Source organism: Megascapheus bottae, chromosome 14 (genome assembly GCF_031878675.1).
Source record: "Megascapheus bottae isolate mThoBot1 chromosome 14, mThoBot2.hap1, whole genome shotgun sequence".
Classification (NCBI taxonomy): Eukaryota; Metazoa; Chordata; class Mammalia; order Rodentia; family Geomyidae; genus Megascapheus; species Megascapheus bottae.
In genome coordinates, this window is record NC_143522.1 from 12,595,528 (window position 1) to 12,622,560 (window position 27,033).

A 27,033-nucleotide genomic window follows, 5' to 3' on the forward strand; every position below is an offset into this window, starting at 1 on the left:
CATACACAGAAAAGCCGGAAGTGGCGCTATGGCTTAAGTGGTAGAGTGCTAGCCTTGAGAACACTCAAGGATAGTGCCTAGGCCCTGAGTTTAAGCCCCAGGACTGGCAAAAGAAAAGTTCAGAGAAACAGACTAGAAAAATAAGCTTGTGATTTACAACCATATTTATTCAGTTATGGGACCATTTCTCAATAGGGCAGCTTTAGCTGAAGTTTAAATAAATAAATATGACTTCATTAATTATCATACTGTGTATCTAAATCATACTATATCTATAATTTGTAACTAATGTAACTAATGTCATTTCAATATGAAAAGCCATGAAAAATAAATGTGAAAAACTAATTTGAATATTGATTTTAGGATTATAAGAAAGAATCCATCCCCTTACTTGTATAGCACTTCTTCATAACTCTGCAAGGTCTCAACCATCTGTCTTTTGACTTGAGAAATCCATTTAAAGTTTTATCCTGGCATATGCTTTCTTGTACTCTTCCCCTCAAATAAGTATGGGCAGGAAAATAACTTGGGGAGGAAGTCCCACCAAATTCTACCTTACCATTACAATATTCAAGCTCAATCAGCAGGGTGGTATTGTCCATGAAGTGATTGTAGTAGGCAATAATGTTGTCATGCTGCAGCAGTGCCAGAATAACGATCTCATTCAAGGCATCACGACGTTCTTTCTCAGAGAGTCGGGTCAAATCAACTTCCTTCCACACAACCAGTGAGTCATCCTGCAACATAGTAATGGTGTATTGTATGTTTCTCTTGCTTGGCAGTAAGAGAATCCATACCTATAAGTTTAGAAAGAAAACTTCCTAGAGGAGCAAAGATTGATTGACTTTTCCTTTTTCCTTTATACAGTCTTTAAGAGTTCTACATATAATTGAGCCCTAGTAATTTACTGCAGAACTGGAGAAAACAAAGCATTAAGATTACTGTTAAAAGCTGGATGCAGATGGTTCATGTCTATAATCCAAGCTGAGGCCTGAGGATTGCAGGTTCAAAGCCAGCCAGGGCAGCAAAGTTTGAGATTCTTATCTCTAATTAGTCCACAGAAACCCAGAAATGGGCCAGACACAGTGGCTCATGCCTGTAATCCTAGCTCAGGAAGCTGAGATCTGAGGATCATGGTTCAAAGCCAGCCAGAGTACTAAAGAACATGAGACTCTTATCTCCAATTAACAACTAGAAAACAGGAAGCGGGGCTGTGGCTCAAGGGGTAAGGAGGTAGCATTGAGGTGAAGAGCTCAGGGACAGTGCCCAGGCCCAGAGTTCAAGCCTCAAAGCGGTAAGTGCAGTAGCCTTACCCCCCCAAAAAAATTACAGTTGATTTAGAATTAAGATTGCAGTTAATCTGAATCATGTCATTACCAGGAAAAATACAGACCTCAAAAATCCTACTAAAAGGGGAGGCTATAAAACAGGCATCAGCACTGGGAATGTGGCTATGTGGCTTATTTATAGAGTGCTTGCCTAGTATGCATGAAGCCCTAGATTTGATTCCTCAGTACCACATACACAGAAAAAGCTGGAAGTGGCACTGTGGTTCAAGTGCTAGCCTAGAGCAGTGAAAAAAAGAAAAAGCAGCACATACCATTATAAAAACTGTGCCCAGGCCCTGAGTTCAAGCCCCAGGACTGGCAAAAAGCAAAAAAAACCCAAATAGGTAGTCATGCTGCATTATGGCTAGAATTTTGGGGAAGAAGAGAACAGTATACAAATATCAATAACTTGTTGTAAAATGGAAGTGCTAAACTTGTCTGACTTTATAAATTTAGACCTCACTAGTTATTTTTATACATCGTTTCTGGATAAGAATAAGTTGTATCCCAGCTAGCACCCTTGCAGTCTTTAATCCTTTTGCATATCATTTCCCTCTATTTATAAAAACTTATCTGTAGCTCAAGTCTATTCCTTTTCCTTATCCCTATAATTCTTCCCAGCTCATAAGCATCCTCACTTATATAACACTCTTTTTTGAATGCCTCTGCCAGGCCTTTAAATAATTTGTTTTTTATTTGTTTTTTTGGTCAGCTGTGGGACTTGGGACTTCAACTCATGGTCTGGGAGCTGTCTCTGATTTCTTTTGCTCAAGGATAGCACTCTACCATTTGAGCTAGAGCCCCATTTCTGGTTCTTTAGAGTGACTAATTGGAGTAAGAGTCTCATGGGACTTTGCTTCCTGGGCTGGCTTTAAATACCGAAGCTCAAATCTCTACAAATGTGAGCCACCAGCACCTGGCTGGAAATTTTTGATGAACTTTTTTACTATCCATTTAATGAATGAAACCATTTCTTTAATTTTCAGCAAACACTGAAATGATAATGTCTGTTCTTGTTCATTTGTTTACATTAACATCTGAAGCACTATTTACTATGTGGCTAACATCTCACTGAATTTGAACCTTGAGGAAAAGGGTTGCTTGTAATTACACCTTGACAGGGTTGAAGGTATGATTTAAGTGGTGGAACACATGCCTTGCAAGTCCAAGACTAGAGTTAAAACCCCAATACAAGCCCCTCCAGAAAAGTTTTTGTTAATTCATAGACCTAATAAATACTTGGTGATACATATAATGCTTTGGTTACTAGTTTTGAGTTAAATTTAATTATATTTACTCAAAAGAAGTAGCATCATCTGTATCAGAGACAGAGTCTAGGCCCTGACTTCAAGACCAAAACAAAAATAAAAACAAAAACAAAAAAACCCAACAACAACAACAAAAGGCAGATTATGCTTTTAAAGAACTATTATCTCAACCAGATGTGGTGGCTCACACCTGGAATCCTAGCTACTCAGAGGTTGAGATCTGAGGATCAAGGTTCAAAGCCAGCCCAGACACAAAAGAACCTGAAACTCTTATCTCCAATTAACATCTAGAAAACAGGAAATGGGGTTTGGTTCTAGGGTAGGGTGGTAGCCTTGAGCTGAAGAGTTCAGGGACAATGCCCAGGCCCAGGGGTAGGGTGGTAGCCTTGAGCTGAAGAGCTCAGGGACAGCACCCAGGCCAAGTTCAAGTCCCGTGACCCACCAAAAACAACAACAACAACACAAAACAATCCTAGTAACCAAGTTCAACATGATTATAATGAAATAGGATGTGAAGAAAAATGTGAAACTAGTTCTAGTCTAAGATTTACTTCTAAACTTTAAGTAGGTAGGTCGCTCAAATACACTGAGATTCTCCGGAAAATACCAACATCAGTGCTCATCTTATACTGAGTGCAAATTTTTAACAAAAGGCTGACTGAAATACTCTATCAATGTGTATTAGAATAAAAAAGCACATTTGAAGTACTTGCTCACAACTACTGCATATCCCATCTTTAATTTAAGCCTTAGACATATGCTGCTGCAGGGAGGAGGGGGGAGAGGGTGTAGCTCAATGGTTGAGTATTTACCTAGCATTCACAGGCCTTAAGTTCTTCCCTGGCACAGAAAATCAAATCAAATAACACACGCTGGCTTGGAACAGACTCTTGCCCTACAGCTGGATCACCAGTGCATGAATCACCTTCAGCCACCTCAGCAAGTTCTCATTAAATGTTTGCCCTAAAGCTAGGGTTTTCAGATTTTAGTGATCAAATCCAACTTATGGTTAACTTTTGGAAGTAGAATTGGCACTGCAGGGTTTTAAACCAGTACACATTCTTAATTTGGGAATCAGTGAGTCTCCAAAGGACATGCATAAATATGAATGTGGATGAAGGTGAGGAGGGGATCACTTTGCTTAAGTTGGGTTCTCAAAGCAGTGGTTGCTCTTAACAGTTAAGAACACACCAATACAGCATTTTTCATGCCTGGAAGTTGCAGGGTAAATGCTAATGAAGAAAGCAACACAGGGCAATCTTCTTAGTCATTTTTGAAGAACGATTGAGGAGATCGATCACTTTGGAACTAGCAAAGGTGCTGCGGATGTGGCCAGTTTTCGAAGCTATGCTCCTCTTCCCCAACCCAACCACGGAGACCTAGAGAGGAAGGAAGTTCGGGCAATACCTTTCGTTCTTACAACGCTTTAATTTACAGTCTGCAAAGCGCCTTCATTTGCTTCTCAAAATAATCTTAAAACTGGCTTTTTTTTTTAAGTAGCCATCATTAAGTCCATTTTTTTATAAACGGGGAAGACTACAAGTCAGAGACGCTTCAGTGATTTGCTCAGCGACTCCGTTTTTGACAAAACGGGGCAGCAGAAATGGGTGATCTAGTCAATGCACCAGATGTGCGGAAACCCCCGAGACATGCTCAGCGGGCGTCTGAACGACAAGAGAGGAGGCTCCAGACGCGGGCTGGGCCGGGGGGCCGCCAAGCCAGGCAGGCCGGGGGCGGGGGGGGGGGACCTTGGGGCGGGCGCAGGGCCGAGGGCCGCTACCTCGGTGCGGCGGTAGAGCGTAGCCTCCCCGAAGGCGCCGCGGCCCAGGACGCGGATGGGGACGTAGTGCAGCTCCTCCTGCTCCGCCGCGCCGCCGCCGGCTCGCGGCCCCGGACTGGCGCTGGGCCCCGGGCCCGCGTCCCCGCCACCCCCGGACTCGCTCCCGAAGTCCGAGTTGATGGAATCGCAGTGTCGCTCGTACTCGCCCAGCACCGACATGGCGGCGGCCTTGGCGCTCCGGGACACCGGCCCGCGTGTCTCGGGAGGGGCTGACCGCACGGCGGCTGCTTCACTTGAGAGGCCCGTTCGCGGTTCCGACGGCCCTACGGCCTCTACGAGGCTCCATGGTGGCTCCTGCCCCTTGACCCGGAAGCGGTCTCGGCGTTTCCGGCCCCAGCGACGTTTCCCTCCGCCTCGGTTCCCTGGCTGGGCTTCCTGCCTTCGGGGCCCTGGCGGAGGATGGGATGGAATCCTGGCCCGCGGCGGGGTTAGGACGCCGGGAACCGCCGGGCTCTCGTTCGCTGGGGCGAAGGCGTCGCAGATAAGATGTCCTCCGGGGCCTGCTGACTACAGCTTCTCTGCTTCCCTTGCTGCATCCTCTGTCCTCTGATTGAGGTCCAGAGTTCGTCCCGCCTCACCTGGCGACGACCTGGCGCCTGAGCCAGAATAACAGCCATAGGAATTGCAAGCCGAAATAGTTTCCTTTCTGCTGTTTGTCGATGGCAACTCTAGTTCCCTCCACCTTCCTTACAATCCCGAAGATACTTTAAGTCAGCTCTCCCGGCCCACCGACTCAGCATTCTGCTACCGTGGTCCCCATCTCTGGCCATCTGTTCTCAGGAAGCATTCTTTGCATCCTGGGTGCCAGAAATTATTTAAGAATGGATCACCTGCAGGAGGATGCTCCCTGCCGTCAAGTCGTCAAGGGATCTGAAATGCACCCAACCAGTGTTTCATAAGTCACGTAACCTTAAGCAGCTTCACGTTGCCTACAAACTTTCCCCCAATTTATAAACCTGTAGGAATATGACCTACATTGCAGGTTAACATAACGTGTTAAGTATGATGTTCTGGACACTATGCTAAGTTCTCAGAAACTGATACCGAGAGGCTAACTTGCAAAATGTGATAAAGCTGATTAAGAAAGGGCTAGGAATTTGAACTTTGCAGTTTGGCTCTGGAACCATGAAAGAGTAGGATGTGAAGGAGCCCCAATTATTCTGGGAAGTCTTAATACCTTCCCCTCCCGGTATAACTCTTATGACACAGTACAAAATCAAGACTAGAGGCAGGGAGATCAAGTAGGACCCAATTTATATCCTGAAAGATGCTAAGACCATTATCACTTAGAACAGGGTCCAGATTAAAAATAATCCCTCTGGGGAACATTGAAAAACCTTGATTCGTTGAGATATGACTGGTAAAGATGTAGTTCAAGATATTCATTCTAGGGTGTTAGTTAAGCAGACAGGGATAGCAAATATAGGAGGAAGACAGAATTGGTAAAATGGGATAGTGGTATAAAGGCTGAGTTCACATTTCTCTAGTACTTTAGCTCTTTTATATTCAATCCAAAGTAATATAGCTCTTCTACCTTGTCACATCATTTCTTAATTTGTTTTTCACAACACTTACTATAAAATGTTGACAGCTTATCTCTTTTAGCAGCTGCCTCTACTCATTAAGTTATATGCTCCATGAGAACTTGGGTTTTGTTCTTAAGTTCATTATGGACCATCAGTGCAAAGAAATGTGCTTGGCATGATAATAGAGGCTCAAGACCCAGTTGTTGAATGCTCCGGTTATTATCTTATGTATTTTTAATGCTTAAAAAAGAATCTGTAGTCGGGTGTGGTATCTCATGCCATAATCCTAGCTACTAAAGAGGCTGCGATCTGAGGATCACGGTTCAAAGCCAGCCCCAGTACTAAAGTCCCTGAGACTCTTATCTCCAATTAACCACTAAAACTCGGAAGTGGTATTGTGGCTCAAGGAATAGGGCTGTAGCTTTGAGCTGAAGAGCTAAGGACAATGCCTAGGCCCGGAGTTCAAGTCCCACAACTGACAAAAAAAAAAATCTGTATATGAATGTTATTCTTTGTTGGCTTCTTTCTGGGGCTCTAGATTACACAGGTAGTTTTTGGAGTTCACTCTGAAATGAACAGTACTAACACGTGTGATTGCTTAGATATAACAATACAACATAGTTCCTACTCTTGTGGAGCTCACAGTGCATATAAAATAGAACAAACCAGTAAATGCTATTCATGTATGAGATATCTGGAAAAGCTGGGTACTGGTGGCTCATGCCTATAATCCTAACTACTCAGTAAGCTGAGATCTGAGGATCACAGTTCAAAGCCAGCCCAAGCACTTAAAGTCCTGAAACTGTTATCTCCAATTAACCACCAGAAAACTGGAAGTGGCATTGTGGTTCTAGTGGTAGTGTTAACCCTGAGCTAAAGAGCTCAGGGACAGTAATCAGGCCCCAGAGTTGAAGCTCCTCACTGTACCAAACCAAACCAAACCAAACCAAAAACAAAACAAAAAAGTCAAAGTGGTTAAGTGGGGATCCTTCCAAGCTATACTTGGTGGGCACGTAAAGGCTTCCCCCAAGAATACCCTAAATGTTAAGAATGGAGATCATTCCAGGTAGAGGTTTTTTTATTCCTTAAAAGAGACCTCAAAAATAGATACCTCTTGGGGCCGGGAGTTTGGCCTAGTGGTTGAGTGCTTGCCTAGCATGCACGAAGACCCGGGTTGGATTCCTTGGTACCACATACATAGAAAAAAGCCAGAAATGGTGCTGAGGCTCAAGTGGTAGAGCTCTAGCCTTGAGAAAGTCCAAGGACAGTGCTCAGGCCCTGAGCTTAAGCCCAGGACTGGCAAAAAAAGAAAAAAGAAAAAAAGATACCTCTTGTCTAATAACTTTAGATTTTAGCTTTGCTTAATTTTGCTAACTGTTCTGTTTAGCAGGATAGCTCTGTATAATTTTAAAGAATGCAACCCCTATTATTCATAACGAAGTATATATTGACTTTTCAGTCCATGAAATTGAACAGAGGTCTTGCAAAAGCTAAAAATTTCTTTTTCCAGTAACTTTGCAATGTGGAACTCATTTTCTGTACCTTGACTAGCTTTAACTTATGAATTGTTCTAGCTATAATGCTTAGATATAAGCTTAACAGAAAAAAATCTATTGCATCTTATGAGAATACAGAATTTCTTTTTTTTTTTTTTCGGTCCTGGGGCTTGAATTCAGGACCTGGAGGCTGTCTCTGAGCCTCTCTGTGCTCAAGGCTAGCATTCTACTACTTGAGTCACAGCCCCATTTATTGTTTGATTTTATTTTCCTAAGTTTACTTTGTTTGGTTGCTGAACTAGAGCTTGAACTCAGGGCACTGAATGCTTCCCTTAGCTTTTTTGCTCACAGGTGGTGCTTTACCATTTGACCCACACCTCTACTTCTAGCTTCTTGCTAATTAACTGGAGATCAGTCTCAGGGCCTTTCTTACCTGGGCTTATTTCAAATCATGATCCTTAGACCTCAGCCTCCTGAGAAGCTATGATTATAGGCATGAGTTACTGGCACTTGGCTCTTTTTATCTTTTTTTTTGGCCAGTTCTGAGCCTTGAACTCGGGGCCTGAGGACTGTCCTTGGGCTTTTCTCAAGGCCAGATCTCTACCACTTGAGCCACAGCACCATTTCCAGCCTTTTCTATGTATGTGGTACCTAGGGATCGAACCCGGGTCTTTATGCATGCTAGGCAAGGACTCTCTCTACCACTATGCCAAACTCCCATCCTCTCTTTTTAACCTTCTTAATGTGGCACTATAAAAATTTAAATTGTGACTCACATAGTGGACATTAGTGGAATAGACTGAATGACTTATAAAACCTGTATTAACATCCAACAAGTATACAATAATTCTGAGACTACAGAATTAATTTATAAGTTTTGCTAAATTATGTTCTCGAAAATATCAGTGAGATGGGCCAGGAACTTGGCCTAGTGGTTAAAGTGCTTGCCTAGCATGCACGAAGACCCGGGTTCGATTCCTTGGTACCACATATATAGAAAAAGCTGGGAGTGGTGCTGAGGCTCAAGTGGTAGAGTTCTAGCCTTGAGAAAGTCCAAGGATAGTGCTCAGGCCCAGGACTGGCAAAAAAAAAAAAAAAAAGAAAAAGAAAATATCAGTGAGAGGGGCTGGGTACATAGCCTAGTGGTATAGAGTGCTTGCTTCAGTTGAGAAAGAAAAGAGGAAATGGTCTTTACTTCCTGAAGTGAGGTTTTGTTTGCATAGATGTGATAGAACAAAAAGCCAGGTCCCAAGAGGAATATTTTAGGAATGAGAGCAAGGAAAAGGCTCTCTGAAGCAATAATTATAATAATGGCTTCAAAAAAAAGTTATTTGAAATCGTGGGCTTACAGAAACCTAGTCAGTCTGACTTATAATTATTACTATAAACGTAAATTATATATAATATGCATTTATTAGCTCATATTAACTTTACCCATCTGGAGTAAATTAAAGACAGTAACTTTTAATTTATCAGGTGTCATTTAAAAAAACATGGGGCTAGAAATGTGGCTTACTGGTAGACTGCTTGCCTAGCATATATAAGGCTCTAGGTTCAATTCCTTAGTACCACATAAACAAAAAGCCATAAGTAGTGCTGTGGCTCTACAAAGAGGCTCAGGGACCGAGCCAGGTCCTGAGTTCAAGGCCTACCACTGGCAAAAAACAAAACAAAAAAGAAACAAAAAAACCCAAACTAGAAACATGGAGATTACTGCTAATCAAATGAAATACTTTATCAGAAAAATACACCTGGTATGGTTTCTGCTAGCCTTTATTTGAGAAATTTTACAGAAAAATCTCCAATTCAACACTTACAAGTAAAGCCGTGTAAATTGCAGGTCTATATCCATTAAACAAACAGAAAAATGGTTTTGACAGGGGTTCAAGACAATGTATAACAAATTTTACTGAAACTGCATTGTTTCACTTATACAAATCATTTTGAATATTAAGCTAAAAATGAAGGAAAATGTAACATCCTTTTGTTAATGCTGATTTGTTTTTCTGCAAGCCTGGTGTCAAAGGCAAATACTCTTACTTTCTAGATGAAATCAGGGTTAGTATCAATTAACACCCCCCACTTTTTTTTCCCAAAAAGTACAAATGTTCAAGTTGGTAATTTTTTTTTTGGCATGAGTAAAAGGAAATGAAATAATTTCAGTTCACAAAGTTTAAGTTTAGAGTCATACTTAGGAATAAAAACACCAATAGTAAAATATTCTCTTCCTTCCTACCCTAGACATCAAAGCAGAACTAAGCAAGTAGCTTTCATTGCTTCTTAAAGGGGGAAAGGCACAGGTCAGAAATATGGAGGAATCTCTTACTATGCTAATCGTGCAGTTTAGGATTTCACATTTAAAGTCTAAAGATAACCAACAAATTTGTTTACTCTTTTCCCCACTTGAATCACTTCTCTATCATTTATTATATGTAACATTGGAGAAAAGACTTTCTCAACAACTGCACTCCTGGCAAGGAATCCACTGCCAAGTTCTCAAGCAGTATCTTCCACCTTCAAACAGCAGATGGCAGTGCGGCACAGGTTAATGAGAACCACTTTTATGCCACATAAGGTGAAAAATAAATTTACAAGTTTAAAAAGAAAGAGGCAACCTTTTGATCACAGTAATTGTAACATTAACAGAATAGCCTGAGATTTTCATCTTCATACTTCCTCCAAATCAACACAGAGAATGTCCACTGTTCTCTGACAAGTTTAATATTCTATTTCTTTACTGAAATTGATATCGGCCTAAATCCTGCAATTCTTGTCACTGTAACTAGGCAAGTTATAACAGTCAACAGGATTAGAAAGAAATTATAAATGCCAGGATTTTTCCAGATTATGAACACGATCATTTGTTTTCACTTAAGAGTATATGTGTTGGGGGGTGCTAAGGATCAAATCTAGGGCTTGGTTCACGACAGGCAAAACTCTGTAACACTGAGCTATAACCTTGGCCCCATAATTTCTTTTTTGTATATTAGTATTCGCCTTTAGGCACTTAAAACTCCCGTAGGTGATTCTTGGCTTTCATTTCATTACAAGTATTTATTTTCAAGTATTTATTCTTTTATGACCTTCCTAGATCTCCATTTTATATTTCATTTCACTAGATAAAACATTAAGTGATTGATCCTACAAGAAAATTCAGTAAATTATACTTTTTTTTGATGTTAAAATTCAAGCAACCATGTATCTAATAGAGAACTTGTGTCTAAAATATATAAAAACCCTCAGAACTTAACAGTAAAGAGAAGAAATGATCCAATAAGAAAATAGACAAAGGGCATTGACATTTCACTGAAGAGGATGTACAGATGGTAAACAAGGGCACAAAAGATGTCTAACCATGCTTAGCTGTTAGGAAAATACAAATTAAAATTATGGTAACATTATGCTCACCCCTTCAAAAGAATAAGACAGTATTAATACCTGCTAGTGAGGATATGGAGCTGGACCAGTGACATGCTGCTAGTAGAAATGTAAAACATTACAGCTATTCTAGGAGTAGGGAAGTTCTTTGCAAAATGAACACAAGTCCTGCCACTTAGCTCAGAGAAATGAAAATTTATGTTCAGAGAAGTTTTATTAGGACAAAATAACCCCCCCAAAAAAACAGTTCGTATGTCCTTTAGTGGGAAAATGGCTAAACAATATGTAGGATATCCATCACCATGGAAGGAATATTACTCAGTAATAAAAAGGAACTAGCCAGGCAGTGGGGGCTTATCACACCTGTAATCCTAGCTACTCAGGCTGAGATCTGAGGACTGTGATTTGAAGCCAGCCTAGGCAGAAAAAGTCCATAAGACTCTATTCTCTAAATCAACCACCAAAAAGCCAGAGGTGGAGCTGTGGTACAGTGTTAGCCCTGAGCACAAAGGCTCAGGGACAGCAACACCTCTTCCCAAAAGGAACAAACTACCAATATGTGCAACAACTTCAATGGATTTAATAGGAATTATGCTGACTGAAAAAAATCCAATCTCAACAGGTTATACACTGTTTGATTCCATTTATATGACACATGGAAACAACAAAATTATAGGACCTTATGAGCAGGGTAGCGATAGCAGAGGCTGAAGTCACTGGGTAAGGAAGAGAGTGACTGTGGTGTAAATGGGCGGCATGATGGGGCTGTGATGGACTGTACTGAACTGTGCAATGGTCACATGAAGTCTACACATGAGAACACTGCACAGAACTAAACACGGAGAAGAAAGGAAAAAAGTTCAAGCAGTTGAGCACAAATATTTTAATAGTATGAAATGAGATTTTCTTTAAGGGTTTATCTACAGTTCAAAGCTCACTTTTATGATGAGGTGTCATATCCATGACCCTTTTAGGGACATAAAATTCTGAGAGGACATCACCAGAAGCTATGTAAACATTTCACCTAAGGGCAAAGAGAAAGTTCAGGATGTTTTCACAAGGAAGCCCAAGACAGACAATCAATATGAAACAAGTTTGACATGGTCATACATTTCTTGGTAAAAGAACTAGAGTGAAAGCCCAAGCAGGGAGTACAAGTGGGAAAAGAAAGCAAACATGGTTCAAACAGATCACATGAGGAAACCCGGGACAAATGCTAGCTTTGGCATTATCTAGGTTACCTCATTATTTTTTTTTGTCATAGATGACTCTAATAATAGTCTTATTGTTGCAAAACCAGTCCAAATCCTACCAAGTTAAAAAGAAGTCCCTTACTGACTTTTGGGTGTAGGTAGCACCCCGGGTCCTCCCACACAAAAAGATCAGGTCTTGCAAGAAAGCTCCACTGCCTTGATGGTTTTAGTGGTAGGATGGCATTGGATTAGGCCACACATGTCCCAGTGCTGTTCTGCTGACTGACACACAAGTGGGGAGGAGACTGGGCCTCATTACTCAATTAACTTCTTGGCCTTGAAGAAGCGACGCAGGTAGAAGACCTGCCAGGTGGCTAGTCCGATGAGGCAGAACATTGAAAAGATGCTGAAGTACAGAACCCGAGTGTTTGTTGACTCTAGAAAACAAAAACATTGGAAATTTAATGAAGTGAGCCTAGTCAGATGGCTAATACTAACTACAGAGTAATCGATTAATTTCTACGGTCTAGAAAGACAACTGATTTAATTTCATCCTGTCCCTAGTTTAAGAGTAAAATTTCAGATTTAAAAAAAAGAAAAAGGCTGGTATAGACACTGTCCAAAATGAAGTATGTAACTGTAACCTTTCTGTACACCACCTATATAATAACATTAAAAAAAAAAAAAGCTGGGTGTTGTGGTACAGGCCTACGATCCTGAGACTCGGGAGATGAAGGCAAAGAACTGTCAGTTCAAAGCCAGCCTTGCCTAGAGACATTAACTCAAGAAATCAAGAGCTGGGGAGATAGCTCAGTGGCAAAGTGATTCCCTAATATGCACAGGCCCCTGAGTTTGATCCCCAACACTGAAAACAAAAAATTACAAAGATTAGTGGTATCTATTTGTTGGCCTATAGGCCAACAGAAAATGTCAGTGCATATCATGGGGGAAAAAAAATCCATCCTCCTGAAAATCTATCCAGGCGAATCTACAACAGCAATGGCACTGAAGCAAGAAATTTTCTTTCCATATACCACACCCTGCTATTCCAAAACTGAGTAAAGGGTACTCCAGAATTTAATATTTAGGGATCTGTGTCCTTCCTGGTTCACTTATTGAGAAATAAGTTGCCTTCCTCTCACCATTGGTGTCACGCATCTCCTCTTCCCGTTTCTTCATATAGGCAAAATCATTAACAATAGATTCTGAAAGGTCTTCTAGACGTCGGAGCTCCACCTCTAATGGTTTGAGTTTTTCAACTTTTGCAATCTAGAAAAGAAAGGAATTAAGAAAGCAACATAGTAAATCTTTAAAACAAAACAAGTTTACCAGACATAAATTCTTTCTTGTCAAGTATCCTAGCACATTTAACAATTTTGTTGTGTGTGTGTGTGTGTGTGAGAGAGAGAGAGAGAGAGAGAGAGAGAGAGAGAAGGAGGGAGGGACAGGAGAGAGGGAGAGGGGGGAGAGGGGGGAGAGAGGGAAAGATAGGGGGAGGGAGAAAAACAGGCAGGAAGGGAGGAAGGGAGGGAGGAAGAGAGAAATCAAAGCCTCTACCGGACAGGTGCTCTCTCTACTACTTGGAACTATGCCTCTAGCCCTTGCTTTACTTTTTAAGATTAAAAACATGAATTTATTTACTCTTTGGCAGTAAGTTATTAACCTTATTATAGTCAAATAAGAACACCTTCAAAGCCTCAGCCCTAAAAAATGTTCATTTTGATTTATAACTATGTTACAATTACATTCTGTAAAATAAGATCAAAACTATTTGAATGAAATGTTAACACTGAAATTCTGTGATGAGACCCTTCAGTTGTGATGCAGGTAACAATATGAGAGAGGATGGATGCCAAAGTGATTGGGAGGTAAAACCACACTTTAGTTATTTTTGAGATAGCGTCTTACTTTTTGCCCAGGGCTGGCCTCAATTCTGACTTGCCAGGCCTTAGGTCAAACCCAGCCACTGAATTTCTAATAGCACATAGGAATGAAAAGTCAAATATTAAGCCCAGCTTGTTTTTTCTTATTTGGTTTTTTGCCAGTCCTAGGGCTTGAACTCAGGGCCTAAGCACTGTCCTTGGGCTTTCTCAAGACTAGAGTCCTACCACTTGAGCCACAGCACCACTTGTGGCTTTTCCTATGCATGTGGTACTGAGGAATTGAACTTGAGTCTTCGTGCATGCTAGGCAAGCATTCTACCACTAGGCCAAGCTCCTGGCCCCTTAAATTGTCTTTTTAAAGAACGACACAGCTAGTCAACAAAAGAAAATGAAGATGAATGTGGCTGAAGCAGACTGTTTACATGTATGAAAACAGAACAATGAAACCTATGGCAATTGTTTTTTTTAAGGAAGGTTTGCCAGTTTAAAGTCAGCGTGAATATGCAGCAGGTCCCTGTCTCACTCCCCCAAAAAGAAAAAAGGGGGAGGGGTAATGGACAACTATGGATGCATGTGTATGATTGATTGGAATGCATTGTATAACATTCTCAGAAGTGAACCCCCATAACTATTATATGTTAATTTTTAAAAAGGAAATTTCTAAGGCCTTCCCTGTGTGATGATGATATGAGAAACACTAATAAGTAGAAGCACATATCACATGAACAAATATTTCATTATTCCATGCTTTATTTTATTAATCTTGTTTTATTTATTTATTTATTTGTTTGGCCAGTCCTGGGCTTGAGCTCAGGGCCTGAGCATTGTCCTTGGACTTTCTCAAGGCTAGAGCTCTACCATTTGAGCCTCAGCACCACTTCTGGCTTTTTTTCTATGTATGTGTACCGAGGAATCAAACCCGGTCTTCCTGCATGCTAGGCAAGCCCTCTACCACTAGGCCAAACTCCCCGCCCTAATCTTGTTTGTTTTTTTTTTAGAAACTTAAAAAAAAAAAATGACATAGGGTCTTATTCTGTTGCCTGAACCCCTGGACTCAAGGGATCCTCTTCTGCTGTGGCCTCTCAAGTAGCTGGGATTATAGATGCTTAGTACACCTGGCTCATGACTTGAGTTAAAACGGAATAAACTTTTTCATGTGGTAGTGTATACTTGTAATCCTAGCACTCAAGAAACAAAGAGAGGAGATTTGTGAGGGGGGTCAAGACATGCTACAAAACAAGACCCTATCTCAAAAGCAAACTAAAATAAAATAGGATACTATCAAAGACATCAAGATCTTAAAACTAGGCAGGTACCAGTAGCTCACTCCTGTAATTCTAGCTACTCAGGTGGCTGAGTCCTGAGGATCGTGATTCAAAGCCAGTCTGGGCAGGAAAGTCCTTGAGACTCTTTCAAGCCTCATGACCAAAAATACAAGGAAACAACAACAACAACAAACCCCTCTTTTATACCAGAAAAGAATAATTCTACTTCCAGCTTTTGCTGTTAATGTGGTAGAGGAAATGAACCCAGGGATTCATGCATGCTAGGCAAGCACTCTACCACTAAGCCACATTCCCAGACCTGAATAAATTTTTTTTTTTTGCCAGTCCTGGGGCTTGAACTCAGGGCTTGAGCACTATCCTTGGTCTTTTTCCTTGAGGCTGGCACTCTGCCTCTTGAACCACAGCACCACTCTTGGCTTTTCTATGTATATGGTACCAAGGAATCAAACTCGGGTCTTCATGCGCTAGGCAAGTACTCTACCACTAAGCCAAACTCCCGGCCCCTGAATACTTCTTTTTCTATGTTTTCTTCTTCACAGCATATTTTTGCTATACCTTACCTACAAAATTTCCCATTTTTCATCTCTTATGTCCTGTATTTTCTACACTGTTCTATTAACTGTTAACAGCAATTAACACAGGATAAACAGAAAGGGTTTAAGAGTAGTTCATTAAATAATTTACTCATTCACTTATTCAATCATCCATAGAGTGAGTCTTATTCTGTAGCCCAAGCTGGCTTCAAACTGAGATCTTCCTGCTTCGGCTTCCTCAGTGCTGGGATTACATGTATGCACCATAATACCAGACTTACTGACCTATTTTTCAAGAGACAGTATCTTGAAGAACAAGATATTGTTTATAATAAAGCTAGAGGGGCTGGAGATGTGGCTTAATGGTAGAGTGGTTGCCTATTATGCACGAAGCCCTGAGTTCAATTTCTCAGTACCACACTAACAGAAAAAGCTGGAAATGGTGCTGTGGCTCAAGTGGTAGAATGCTAGCTTTGAGCAAAAGAAGCTAAGGGACAGCGCCTAGGCCTTGAGTTCAAGCCCCAGGACTGACAAAAAAAAAAATAAAAAATAAAAATAACACTAGATACAGCTGTTAAATGGTGATAAAGGGCTGGGAATATAGCTCTGTGATAGTGTACTTTCCTAGCATACACTAGGCTCTGGGTTCAATTACAAATACCACTAAAATGTAAATTGAGTACCAGTGGCTTACTCCTGTAATTCCCAGCTATTAAGGAGGATTGTAGTTTGAGAACAAACTGAATAAAAAGTTCACAAGACATCATCTCAACCAACAGGTAGGCATGGTGGTGCATGTCTGAGATCAGTTTCGGGGAAGCTTAGGCAAAAAAAAAAAGTGAGATACGCATCTTACAATAAAGTCTGGGCAAGTCTGTCATTCTAGATACAGTGGCAAGTACAAATAGGAGTACTACTATCCAGACCAGCACGTGCGTGGAGAAGAGGAAGTGAACAGCTGTCTCAAAAATAAGCAGAGCAAAGCTGCACTAGTGGCTCCCATCTATATGTCTAGCTACTCAGGAGGTTGAGCTCCTGAGGATTTCATTTTGAAGCCAGCCCCAGAAAAAAAGGCCATGAAACTTTTATCTCCAATTAACCACCTGAAAAGTAGTAGTGGCGCTATGACTGAAAGAGGTAGAGAGATAGCCTTGAGCAAAAGAGCTTACTTTCCTCACCAAAAAAAAAAAAAAAAAAAAAAAAAAGAGACAGGCAAATACAGAAAGAGAAGAGAAGAGAGAGAGGGAGAGGGAGAGGGGAAGGGAGGGAGAGGGAGAGAGAGAGAGAGAGACAGAGAGACAGACAGACACAGAGAGAAAGGAGAGGGGGGGAGAAACTGAGTTTATATTTAAGCCTAGTACCAGTGGCTCACAGTGGTAATCCATTTTGGGGGGGGGGGGGCACAGGCAGCTGCAGAATAGCTCATGTGGGGATAATATCTAACCAGTGGTTATTCACTAAGCAAAATCCCCAACTGCCAGGTTTGACAAAAATCTAGGGTAATATAGTCAATGTTTGATTTCATGAAAGATGCAAGGGGGGCCGGGAGTATAGCCTAGTGGTAGAGTGCTTGCCTAGAATGCACAAAGGCCTGGGTTTGATTCCTCAGTACCACATACCCGCAAAAAGCTGGAAGTGGTGCTGTGGCTTAAGTAGCAGAGCACTAGCCTTGGGCAAGAAGTGTCCAAAGACAGTGCCCAGACATTGAGTTCAAGCCCCAGGACTAGCAAAAAAAAAAAAAGATATAGGGGGGAAAATCCCCTGGGGGAAAAACATATAATACAAGAGATCATACACAAGCAGAACCTCAGTCTGTTACTGTCTTCCCTCCTCTATCCTTCTCCCCCAAAGCTTTCTGAATGAGATAGTAGAAAGGCAGTGGCCTGAAACTTCTTAGACATCAATTATTTCAGGCTCTCTATATAGAAACTTAAAAGGAACTGGAAGTGAAACCAGCTAAAGCCTAAAACCCAAAAAGCATGATAGAATTAAACTCGGTCCTCATAAGCATGGCTAAACTGTAGATTATAGACTAAAAACAACTATTCCTAATCTTTACAGTATTTTTATAGGCAAAAGCAACACATACATATGTTATTCTAAATTAAATTCTTGATAAAACTTCCACCGTGTGAAACTTTTGTTATTGTAAAACCTCTTTTCATGTGCTGTTTTCAAGGAACAGTGATTTTGTATGGAAACTGTGAAACTGAGAGAATATCGTACCCATTATCTGGTAACAGGGACTGGCAAGACTGAACCAAGACCAGAATCTCACAAGTTAAAGAATAATCTGAGGCCTGGGGCATAGCCTAGTGGTAGAGTGCTTGCCTAGCATGCATGAAGCCATGGGTTTGATTCATCCATTCCATATACACAGAAAAGGGCAGAAGTAGTGCTATGGCTCAAGTGGCAGAGTGCTAGCTTTGCACAAAAAGTGTCCAAGGACAGCGCCTAGGCCCTGAGTTCAAGCCTCAGGATTAGAAAAAAAATAACAACAACAACAATTCTGAAGTCTTTTGGTCCTGACGGAGGTAGCCTGTCAACTGAATTTGGTTCCATCTGAATTTCCTCTGTAGCCTTCTAAACAAGGCAGGAGCTGGGAATGTAGAAGGCTTAGGGGCAGAGTGCTTGCCTAGCATGCATAAAGCCCTTGGTTCAATTCCCCAGTATCACATAAACAGAAAAAGCTAGAAGTGGTGCTGTGGCTCAAGTGGTAGAGTGGTAGCCTTGAGCACAGAGAGGCTCAGGGACAGTGCTCAGGCACTGAGTTTAAGGCTCATGATAAGGAAAGAGAAAAAAAGATAGACAGGTATACAATTTTTGTCTTCCTCTTCTAGTTAAGGTAAACAAACCACCTTTAGCTTACTAAAGATGGATCACTAATCCTCTGAATCTCTTTTAAAATTAAAAGGAACTAACGCTGTCTAGAGGGAAATTATAGCAGGATAGTTAAAGATAAGGAATTAAGATTAATAAATATATCTACTTTTAGATGTTAAGGAGAATGAAAGACATAAAGGGGCTAACTGAATCAGCCTCGAGATGTTAAAAACTGTATACTCTTTACAATGGGTAAAAGGATAGGGAAGTATCCTTGCTTCTATAGTGGGCCTAGACACCATTTCCACCCTAGTACCCAATCAAAAGTATTGCCTAAGGATTAGGACATAGTTTTTTAAAGCATAAAGGCTGAGAAGAACCACATTTTGAATCTTTAACTCCCAAATCCTTCTACTTTATCTTATTACTGTAAAACAAATTATTTTTTCTTTTTTTGGGGGGGGGATGGGTCATGGGACTTGAACTCAGACTGGGCGTTGTCCCTGAGCTCTTTAGCTCAAGCTACCACATATTCCTGGGCCTGGGTGCTGTCCCTATGCTCTTTAGCTCAAGGCTACTATCCTACCCTTGAGCCAAGCCTGTTTTCTAGGGGTTAATTGGAAATAAAAGTCTCAAGTCCTTCTGTGTCTGGGCTGGCTTTGAACCTTGATCCTCAGATTTCAGTCTCCTGACTAGCTAGGATTATAGGCATGAGCCACCAGCTAACAAATCCTTTCTAAAACTAGAGAATAATCCCAAACAAGCTATAATAACTAGGCCAGAAGCATCAGGCCTTTTGGGTTGTCTGACTAGTTAAACTTGACTAATAAGCTTTGTAGCTTTCCTATTGTCATCAGCCTTACTTTTCCAGGTTAAGATTTAAAATAAACCCTGGTAAATATTCTCAAACTCAACATTCAATCAAGTCCTGGGCCTTGAACTCAGGGCCTGAGCACTGTCCTTGGGCTTTCTCAGGGCTAGAGCTCTACCACTTGAGCCACAGCACCATTTCTGGCTTTTTTCTATGTATATGGTACGAGGAACTGAACCCAGGTCTTCATGCATGCTAGGCAAGCACTCTACCACTAAGCCAAACTCTCGGCCTTTCAATCAAGATTTTTTATAGAGTCATAAAAAAGCTTAAAGAATCAAGCCAAGCATTGGTGATGCATGCCTGTAATATTAGCTACTCAGGAGGCAGACACCTGATAATCACAACTCAAAGCCCTCTTGGGCAGAACAGTCTATGAGACTCTTATCTCTAATTATCCACCAAAAACTTAGAAGTACGACCACACATAGCTTAAATGATAAAGCATCAACTTTGAGCAGAAAAGCAAAAAGTCAAGGAAGAGCTCAAGGCTCTGAAGTCAAGCCCAAGATGAGACAAGGGGAATGATATGTACATACGTACACGTACACATACATGTACACACACACACCCCTTAAGAAGCTGACTTCATTACCAAAATTCCCAGGCTGTTGTTCTGCTCTTCTGAAGATTCAATTTAATTCTCAAATTATTTTCAAGAATGCCAGATGATTCGTTTCCTCAAGACAGACTAGTATGCCAGCCTACTCACTTCTACAGCTATAAGCATGTTGTCCACTTCAGTTTGATAAAGGCAGGCTGTGAAAATGTTTATATACCACAGTTTCTCCACTAGGGGGTGGTACTTGCTTGATGCATGTATACTTTAAGAAATCAGAGGTTGGAGCAAGACTTCATTTTACAAATTTAGAAACTAAAGTTGCTTAACCTTTTGGTGGCAGACAAAAGCTAGTAGTACCATTTAGTCTTATTTTTACTCATTTGTTGTTGGTTTTGGGGCTTGAACTGAGGGCTTAGGCACTATCCTTGAGCTCTTCTGCTCAAGGATAGCTCTCTACCACTTTGAGCCATACAGCCACTGCTACTTTTCAGGTGGTTAATTGTAGATAAGAGTCTCATGGCCTTTCTTGCTGGACTGGCTTCAAAATGAAATCCTCAGATCTTAGCCTCCTGAGTAGCTAGAATTACAGGTGTGAGCACACGTGCCAGTTTTGCTCTGCTTATTTGTTTTTGCCAGCCCTGGCCTTAAACTCAGGGCCTGAGTGCAGTCCTTGGGTCTTCTCAAGGCTAGAGCTCTACCACTTGAGCCGACCGCACCATTTCTGGCTTTTTTCTATGTTTGTTGTTCCAAGGAATTGAAACCGGGTCTTCGTGCATGCTAGGCAAGCACTCTACCACTAGGCCAAACTCCTGGCCCCATCTGCTTATTTCTGAGACAACGGTTTACTTCCTCTTCTTCATGCGAGTGCTGGTCTGCATAGTAGTACTCCTATTTGTACTTGCCACTGTATCTAGAATGACAGGCATGCACCCTCTTGCCCAGAGTCCCTGAGTTTTTGTGTTCAAGGTTAGTGGCCTACTACTTGAGCCACAGCTTCATTTCCAGCCTTTGGGGGCGATAACTGGAGATAAGTGTCTCACAGACTTTCCTACCTAGACTGGCTTTGAATCACTACCTTCAGATCTCAACCTCCTAGATATTAAGATTATAAGCATGAGCCACCAGCACCTGGAAAGACTTTATGCTTCTTTATAACATGTAAAATATCTACCAGTGTGGTATCATTTCATATTGGTATTGCTAATATTTCATATATACTAGTTAAGTCTGTCTCCATAACATTTTAGATAGATACTGTCGTACTGTGTCCAGCTATTAAGACACCTGTAATCCTAACACTTTGGGAGGCTAAGGATGGAGAACTGGGGTTTGAGGCCAACCTGGGCTACAGAGTTGAAAGCCAGTCTGAGGACATAGTGAGACCCTGGTTCAACATGAAAGATACTGACTACTATATTTGAGTACATAAGGATTTGAGGACTACAACTCACATATCTGAGGAAGAGATATGTGGAAGTGAAGAAAATTCATGCGCTGCCTTCTGGAGTAGTAATGCTGAAGTATTCTAATGCTTTGGGGATAAAGGTTATCCATTATCTTAAGGGCCTAAAATCAATTGCCTCAAACACTACATATATGCTCAGTGCACTCTGGCTATTAATCAGTGAAGAAAACACTTCCATAATCCATGTTTTTGTCAGGGGTCTTACTGGTGTAGGAAAAATTTACAACTGTTTCTTTTCTCTTTGCGAGTCCTGGGGCTTGAACTTAGGGCCTGGACACTGTCCCTGGACACATTTTTCTCAAGACTAGTACTCTGCCACTTGAGCCACAGCATCATTTCTTGCTTTTCTGAGTATGTGTTACCGTGGAATGGAGCCCAGGGCTTTGTGCATGCCAGGTGAGTACTCTACCACTAGGCTATGCTCCTGGCCTCTTTACAGCTATTTCTAAGCAAGGTTCAAGGAAGCCTAGTCATAGACTGAAGGAAAAAAAAAAAAACTGGTCTAACTTCTTTTCAATCTGGTCTGCTGCTGGAGGCTGGAAGAAAGGGTCATTAAACAGCAGTGGAGACAAACTCTTGGTTAGGAAGCAGAACCTCAAAGCTGTGTTGTAACCACGTACATAAAGAAAAGCTTAGGACGTGCCAGACATCCAAAGCAGGAAGCAGGCAAAGGAAGCAATGTAGTTTCCTTTTTGCTAGGGATTCCCCTATGGGCGAGACATAAGGTCAAAACAAATATAGCCTTTCCCAGTGTTAGTCCAAAGAATAAAGAAATTCTGGGAGGTAAAGAGGTTTCAAAATGCTAAATGAAGCAGAGGTTGTATTTCAGTGGTACAGTGCTTGAGTAAAATGTGATATGACAGTGATGTCCACATCATTCTTTATGCAAAGCAACCGAGATGCCAACTTTTGTTGGAGTAAATTCATACAGTAGGAAGGCAATGATTGCCTATTTAGATGAGATCTGGTATGTTCAAGGCACCGATTTAGAGATGGCTCATAAATTAGAAGAGCAACAATAATAACACAGAAAATCTTTTTACCTATTCTTTTTTTTTACCTTTTTAACCTATTCTTGAACCTTATAGTAACTACATTTTTCTTGGTACTTTATTGCACAACAGCATGTTAACATACATTACTTACATATAACTAAGAGTCTTTAGTCAACAGGATTTAAAAATGTATTGCTATGTTAACCAAATTAAGAGCCTCTCGTTTGATTTATTCTAATTAAGTTATTAGCCCAGGAAAAAGAAGCCATTCAAAAATCTCTATCAGGGGGGCCAGGAGTTCGGCTTAGTGGTAGAGTACTTACTTGCCTAGCATGCATGAAGACCCAGGTTCAATTCCTCGGTCCCACATACATAGAAAAAGCTGGAAGTGGTGCTGTGGATCAAGTAGTAGAGTGCTAGCCTTGAGGAAAGCCCAAGGACAGTGATCAGGCCCTGAGTTCAAGCCCAGGACTGGCAAAAAAAGAAAAATCTCTACCAGGGATTATCTTCTACTCATTACTGTATCACTTGTTCCTATTTACTGATTCTAAATAAGTCTGTTTGTTTTATGTTTTTGGTCAATCCTGGGGCTTGAAGTCAGGGCCTGGTAACTGGCCCTGAGCTGCTTTTGCTCAAGGCTATCAACTCTTCCACTTGAGCCATAGTGCCACTTCTGGCTTCTTATGTGTATGTGGTACTGAGGAATTGAACCCAGAGATTCATGCATTGTAGGCAAGCATTTTACCACTAAGCCACATTCCCAGCCTAATTCCAAATAATTCTTACCCAATTTCATTCAATTGACCTCTTGAACAAGAAAAACAAAAGAGAAAAAAGGTCCAAAAAGTTACAATGTAATGCTACTTCCTAAAGTAGCAAACACTTGGAATCTTTTCCCATTTTAGGATATTTCCTTTCCAAAGTCCTGACCAAAGACAGCAATTTCTCCTATCCTACCATTCTTAGAAAATTCTCTGGGGAGAGCGTAGAGGAGAGATAAGAGTGCTTGCCTAACATACACAAAACCCTGGGATTGATTCCTTAGTACCACATACACAGAAAAGGCCAGAAGTGCTGCTGTGGCTTAAGTGGTAGGAATCTAGCCTCGAGAAAGCCCCAGGACTGGTAAAAAAAAACAAAACAACAACAACAAAAATTGTAGCCATGAATATCTGGCTTCTGCCCCCAAAAGATCTAATCTAATGGCATATGCTTGAGTGCTTATCATATTGATACTTGTACAGGACAGTTTTATTCAGCCCAGTGGGTGACAGCATACCAGAATTACTGTTCGAGCCTGTTAAAACATCTTTTTGTGTTACTAAGATCACAGCTGGTAATTACTACTGCTGAGAAAGCCATAGCCTTCTGGGCAAAGACTAACTAGCCTGCTGACCTGATTAGATCACATAAGCTCATAGCCCAGCACACAATTGCCTCCTCTGGATGTTAAACAGCATATACCTCTTCATAATTTTTTGCCTCCACTCCATGCTTCATATCTAAGATCACGAGTTGGTCAGGTATCCGCCCCGTTCCTGAGAAAGAAATCAAAAGATTCATTGTACAAAATACTTAAAATTCCGGGAAATCACCCGCCTACCCTCCCTCTTCCGAATTCTAGCCACTCAATAAAGGGAAACAGCTACAACTCCTCCCCCTACTCAGCAGCAGAAAATTCCTGGCTCAGTCTAAAATCACAAACATTCCAGACAAAGCCTATCTGTGTGGGTGCTGGAAAGCAAGAACATGCTGGTGGCAGACAACTCTGAGCAGGCACACAGATATTGCAACTGGTGCCACAGAGGACTAGAACAGGAGAAAACATAGGCTTAATGCACTGGGAAATAAAACAAGTCACAAGTATGAAACTGTCATAGAGATCAACAGTGGGCACTAATTTAGGTTGAAAACACACATTTCCACATTTGGAAAGAATGCTGTAAAATTTTGAAAAAAAAATTTGAAAATTTGAATGTTGTCAAATCACTCAGATTTGAGTGGTTTGATTTTGTATTTACTTAATAGAAACTTCAGTATTGAAAATAGGTCTCTTGAAATCTTAGCAATCTGGAGGCTAAGGCAGCAGGAGCATGAGTTGAGGTGAGCCAATGCTACATAGTAAGTAAGATCCTGGCTCAAAAAGAGAATGAAAGATAGGGCTGGGAGCATGGCCTAGTGGTAGAGTCCTTGTCTATCATACACAAAGCCCTTGGTTGGATTCCTCAGTACCACATATACAGAAAAAGCCAGAAGTGGTACTGTGGCTCAAGTAGTAGAGTGTTAGCCTTGAGAAAGCCCAAGGACAGTGCCAGGGCCCTGAATACAGTCCCCAGGACTATCAAAAGAAAAAAAGAAAAAGAAAAACTGCTCTAGAGCTACAAAATGATACTATATGTGACTACAGCAGGAAGCACTAGAGTTAGAGAAGATACTAAACCACAGAAACAATCTGATTTCTTACCCTTGCTCTCAAAACACACTTCAAACATATCATAATCTTCAGTAGTAAAGGCAAACTTTCCCTTGGATGCATCTTCCTTGGAGTACAGAATATGGCCAGCAGAATCTGTGATCTAAAATCAAAAAGTAAGAAGTCAGCAAGTAACACTGAGGTAGGATACTTACAGAAACTTAAGTTTTAGCTACAAAAAGACAGTCAACAGTTTTCTGTAGGATAACTATGTTCCAACCATTCACAAAGAGAGGCACTAGATTGGAAGATAAAATAAAATCCAGACTGGGCACTGGTGGCTCATACCTATAATCCTAGCTACTCAGGAGGTTGAGATCTGAGGATCTGAGATCACAGTTCAAAGCCAATCCAGACACAAAAGTATGTGAGACTCTTATCTCCAATTAACCACCAGAAAACTAGAAATGGTGCTGTGGCTCAAGTAGTAAAGCATTAGCCTTGATGTAAAGAGCTCAGTGACAGCACCCAGGCCCAGAGCTCAAGCCCCAACACCACAACCATGACAACCACAACCACGACCACGACCACGACGACCACCACCACCACCACCACCACCAAACAGACACTGGATGCCAGTTAAGAGCACATGGCTATCTGATCCCAGTGGATTTCACTGGGTGCCAGGAGTTCATGCTGGTAACCTTAGCTACTCAGGAGGCTTAGGATCCTGGCACCAAAGTAGCTTGGGCAGACAGACAATCCAAGAGATTCTTATTTCCAATTAACCAGTAAAATGCCAGAAATGGAAGTGTGACTTAAATGGTAGAGAATCAGTCTTGAACAAAAAGCTAAGCAAGAGCATGAAGCCCTGAGTAGGAGGTTAGGGGAGGCATATTTCATGATCTAAGATGGAAATTACTGTGCAATGAGACACAACAATAGTGGCTTTGTTATGTTAGAGAAGATATTCTGATACTATTTGTTAAAATAGAATTCTTTTAAATTTAAATTATTTGAATATTTAAATTCAAAAATTGAGCAGTACTCCATTTAAGTTACATGTTTATAAATACTTGCTAACAGTAGTTAATTATGAATGATGAGATTGCTTTTTCTAAAATTTTGTGTGTGTGTGTGCCAGTAATGGGTCTTGAACTTGCTCTTGCTTGGCTTTTTTCACTCAAGCTGGTTCTCTACCTCTTGAGCCACACCTTCAATTCTGGCTTTTGGTTTAAATGAAGATACAAGTCTCAATGCCTTTTTACTCCAGGCTGGAGATTCTCAGATCTCAATGTACCGAACACATAGTGTTAGCTACCAATGCCTGGTGAGATTGTCTGTTCTTATTTTTTTTTTTTAACTTTCCACAATAAGGTATATCAAAGGTATGGACAAAAACAGTAATAAATCTATTTACTTTTTAAAGAAGTTCCATAATAACTAAAGAAAATTGCCACTGAAAAATTTGAAGGAATGTGTTAATAAAAAGCTTTTAGATACATCTTCTAAAATCTCTAATAGCAGTTAGTATTTTCTGTCATATTTTATCAAATATTTAAAATATCTAGATCTATGTTGATCACTGGTTCCAAAGAATGAATAAGACAGTTCCTGTCTTCAAAGGGCCTAAGACTATTATCCTACATGAGGAGAGGGATTAAAAAAACAGCATTTTCATTTTGGTTTTGATTTGTACTTCCTTGATGATTAGTGAGGCTGGGCTCCTTTTTCTCTTCTTGGTTGTTTATATGAGGCAATGAAATGTTAATTAACTTGATTTTGGTAATTGTTTCACAATGCATATGAAGATAGCAAGTTGCTTACTTGGAACTTATATATATAATTTCTATTATCAATTATACCAAGTGAAATGGAGAAAAAGAACTGAGACTGCTTCATTGCAAAGTAAAGAATGCTCTACTAAAGAGAGGTACACAGACAGGTACCCTGTTATGGTGGGTCAGAAAATACTTGTAGTAACATACAATGAGTCGTCATCGTTGTCGTCATTTTGGCCAGTCCTGAGGCTTCAACTCAGGGCCTGAGCACTAACCTTGGGTTTTCTCAAGGGTAGAGCTCTACCACTTGAGCCACAGCACCACTTCTGGCTTTTTCTATGTATGTGGTGCCAAGGAATTGAATCTAGGTCTTCATGCATGCTAGGCAAGCA

The 27,033-nt window shown here is 40.9% G+C and overlaps 2 protein-coding genes across 2 annotated transcripts in view; both read right to left on the minus strand.

The window, feature by feature from the left end:
- Nek9 (NIMA related kinase 9) overlaps positions 1-4,734 on the minus strand; it is a 45,825-nt gene extending 41,091 nt beyond the window's left edge. The window contains exons 1-2 of the mRNA XM_090344503.1: positions 4,377-4,734; positions 560-737 (exon numbers count right to left, since the gene is read on the minus strand). Of these exons, the coding sequence (XP_090200629.1) occupies positions 560-737; positions 4,377-4,595 (397 nt within the window). The 5' untranslated portion in view covers positions 4,596-4,734. The remainder of the gene's footprint in view (positions 1-559; positions 738-4,376) is intronic.
- A 4,481-nt stretch (positions 4,735-9,215) lies between these two features.
- Positions 9,216-27,033, minus strand: part of Tmed10 (transmembrane p24 trafficking protein 10) — a 30,764-nt gene continuing 12,946 nt past the window's right edge. The window contains exons 2-5 of the mRNA XM_090344504.1: positions 24,912-25,023; positions 23,912-23,985; positions 13,172-13,298; positions 9,216-12,466 (exon numbers count right to left, since the gene is read on the minus strand). Of these exons, the coding sequence (XP_090200630.1) occupies positions 12,345-12,466; positions 13,172-13,298; positions 23,912-23,985; positions 24,912-25,023 (435 nt within the window). The 3' untranslated portion in view covers positions 9,216-12,344. The remainder of the gene's footprint in view (positions 12,467-13,171; positions 13,299-23,911; positions 23,986-24,911; positions 25,024-27,033) is intronic.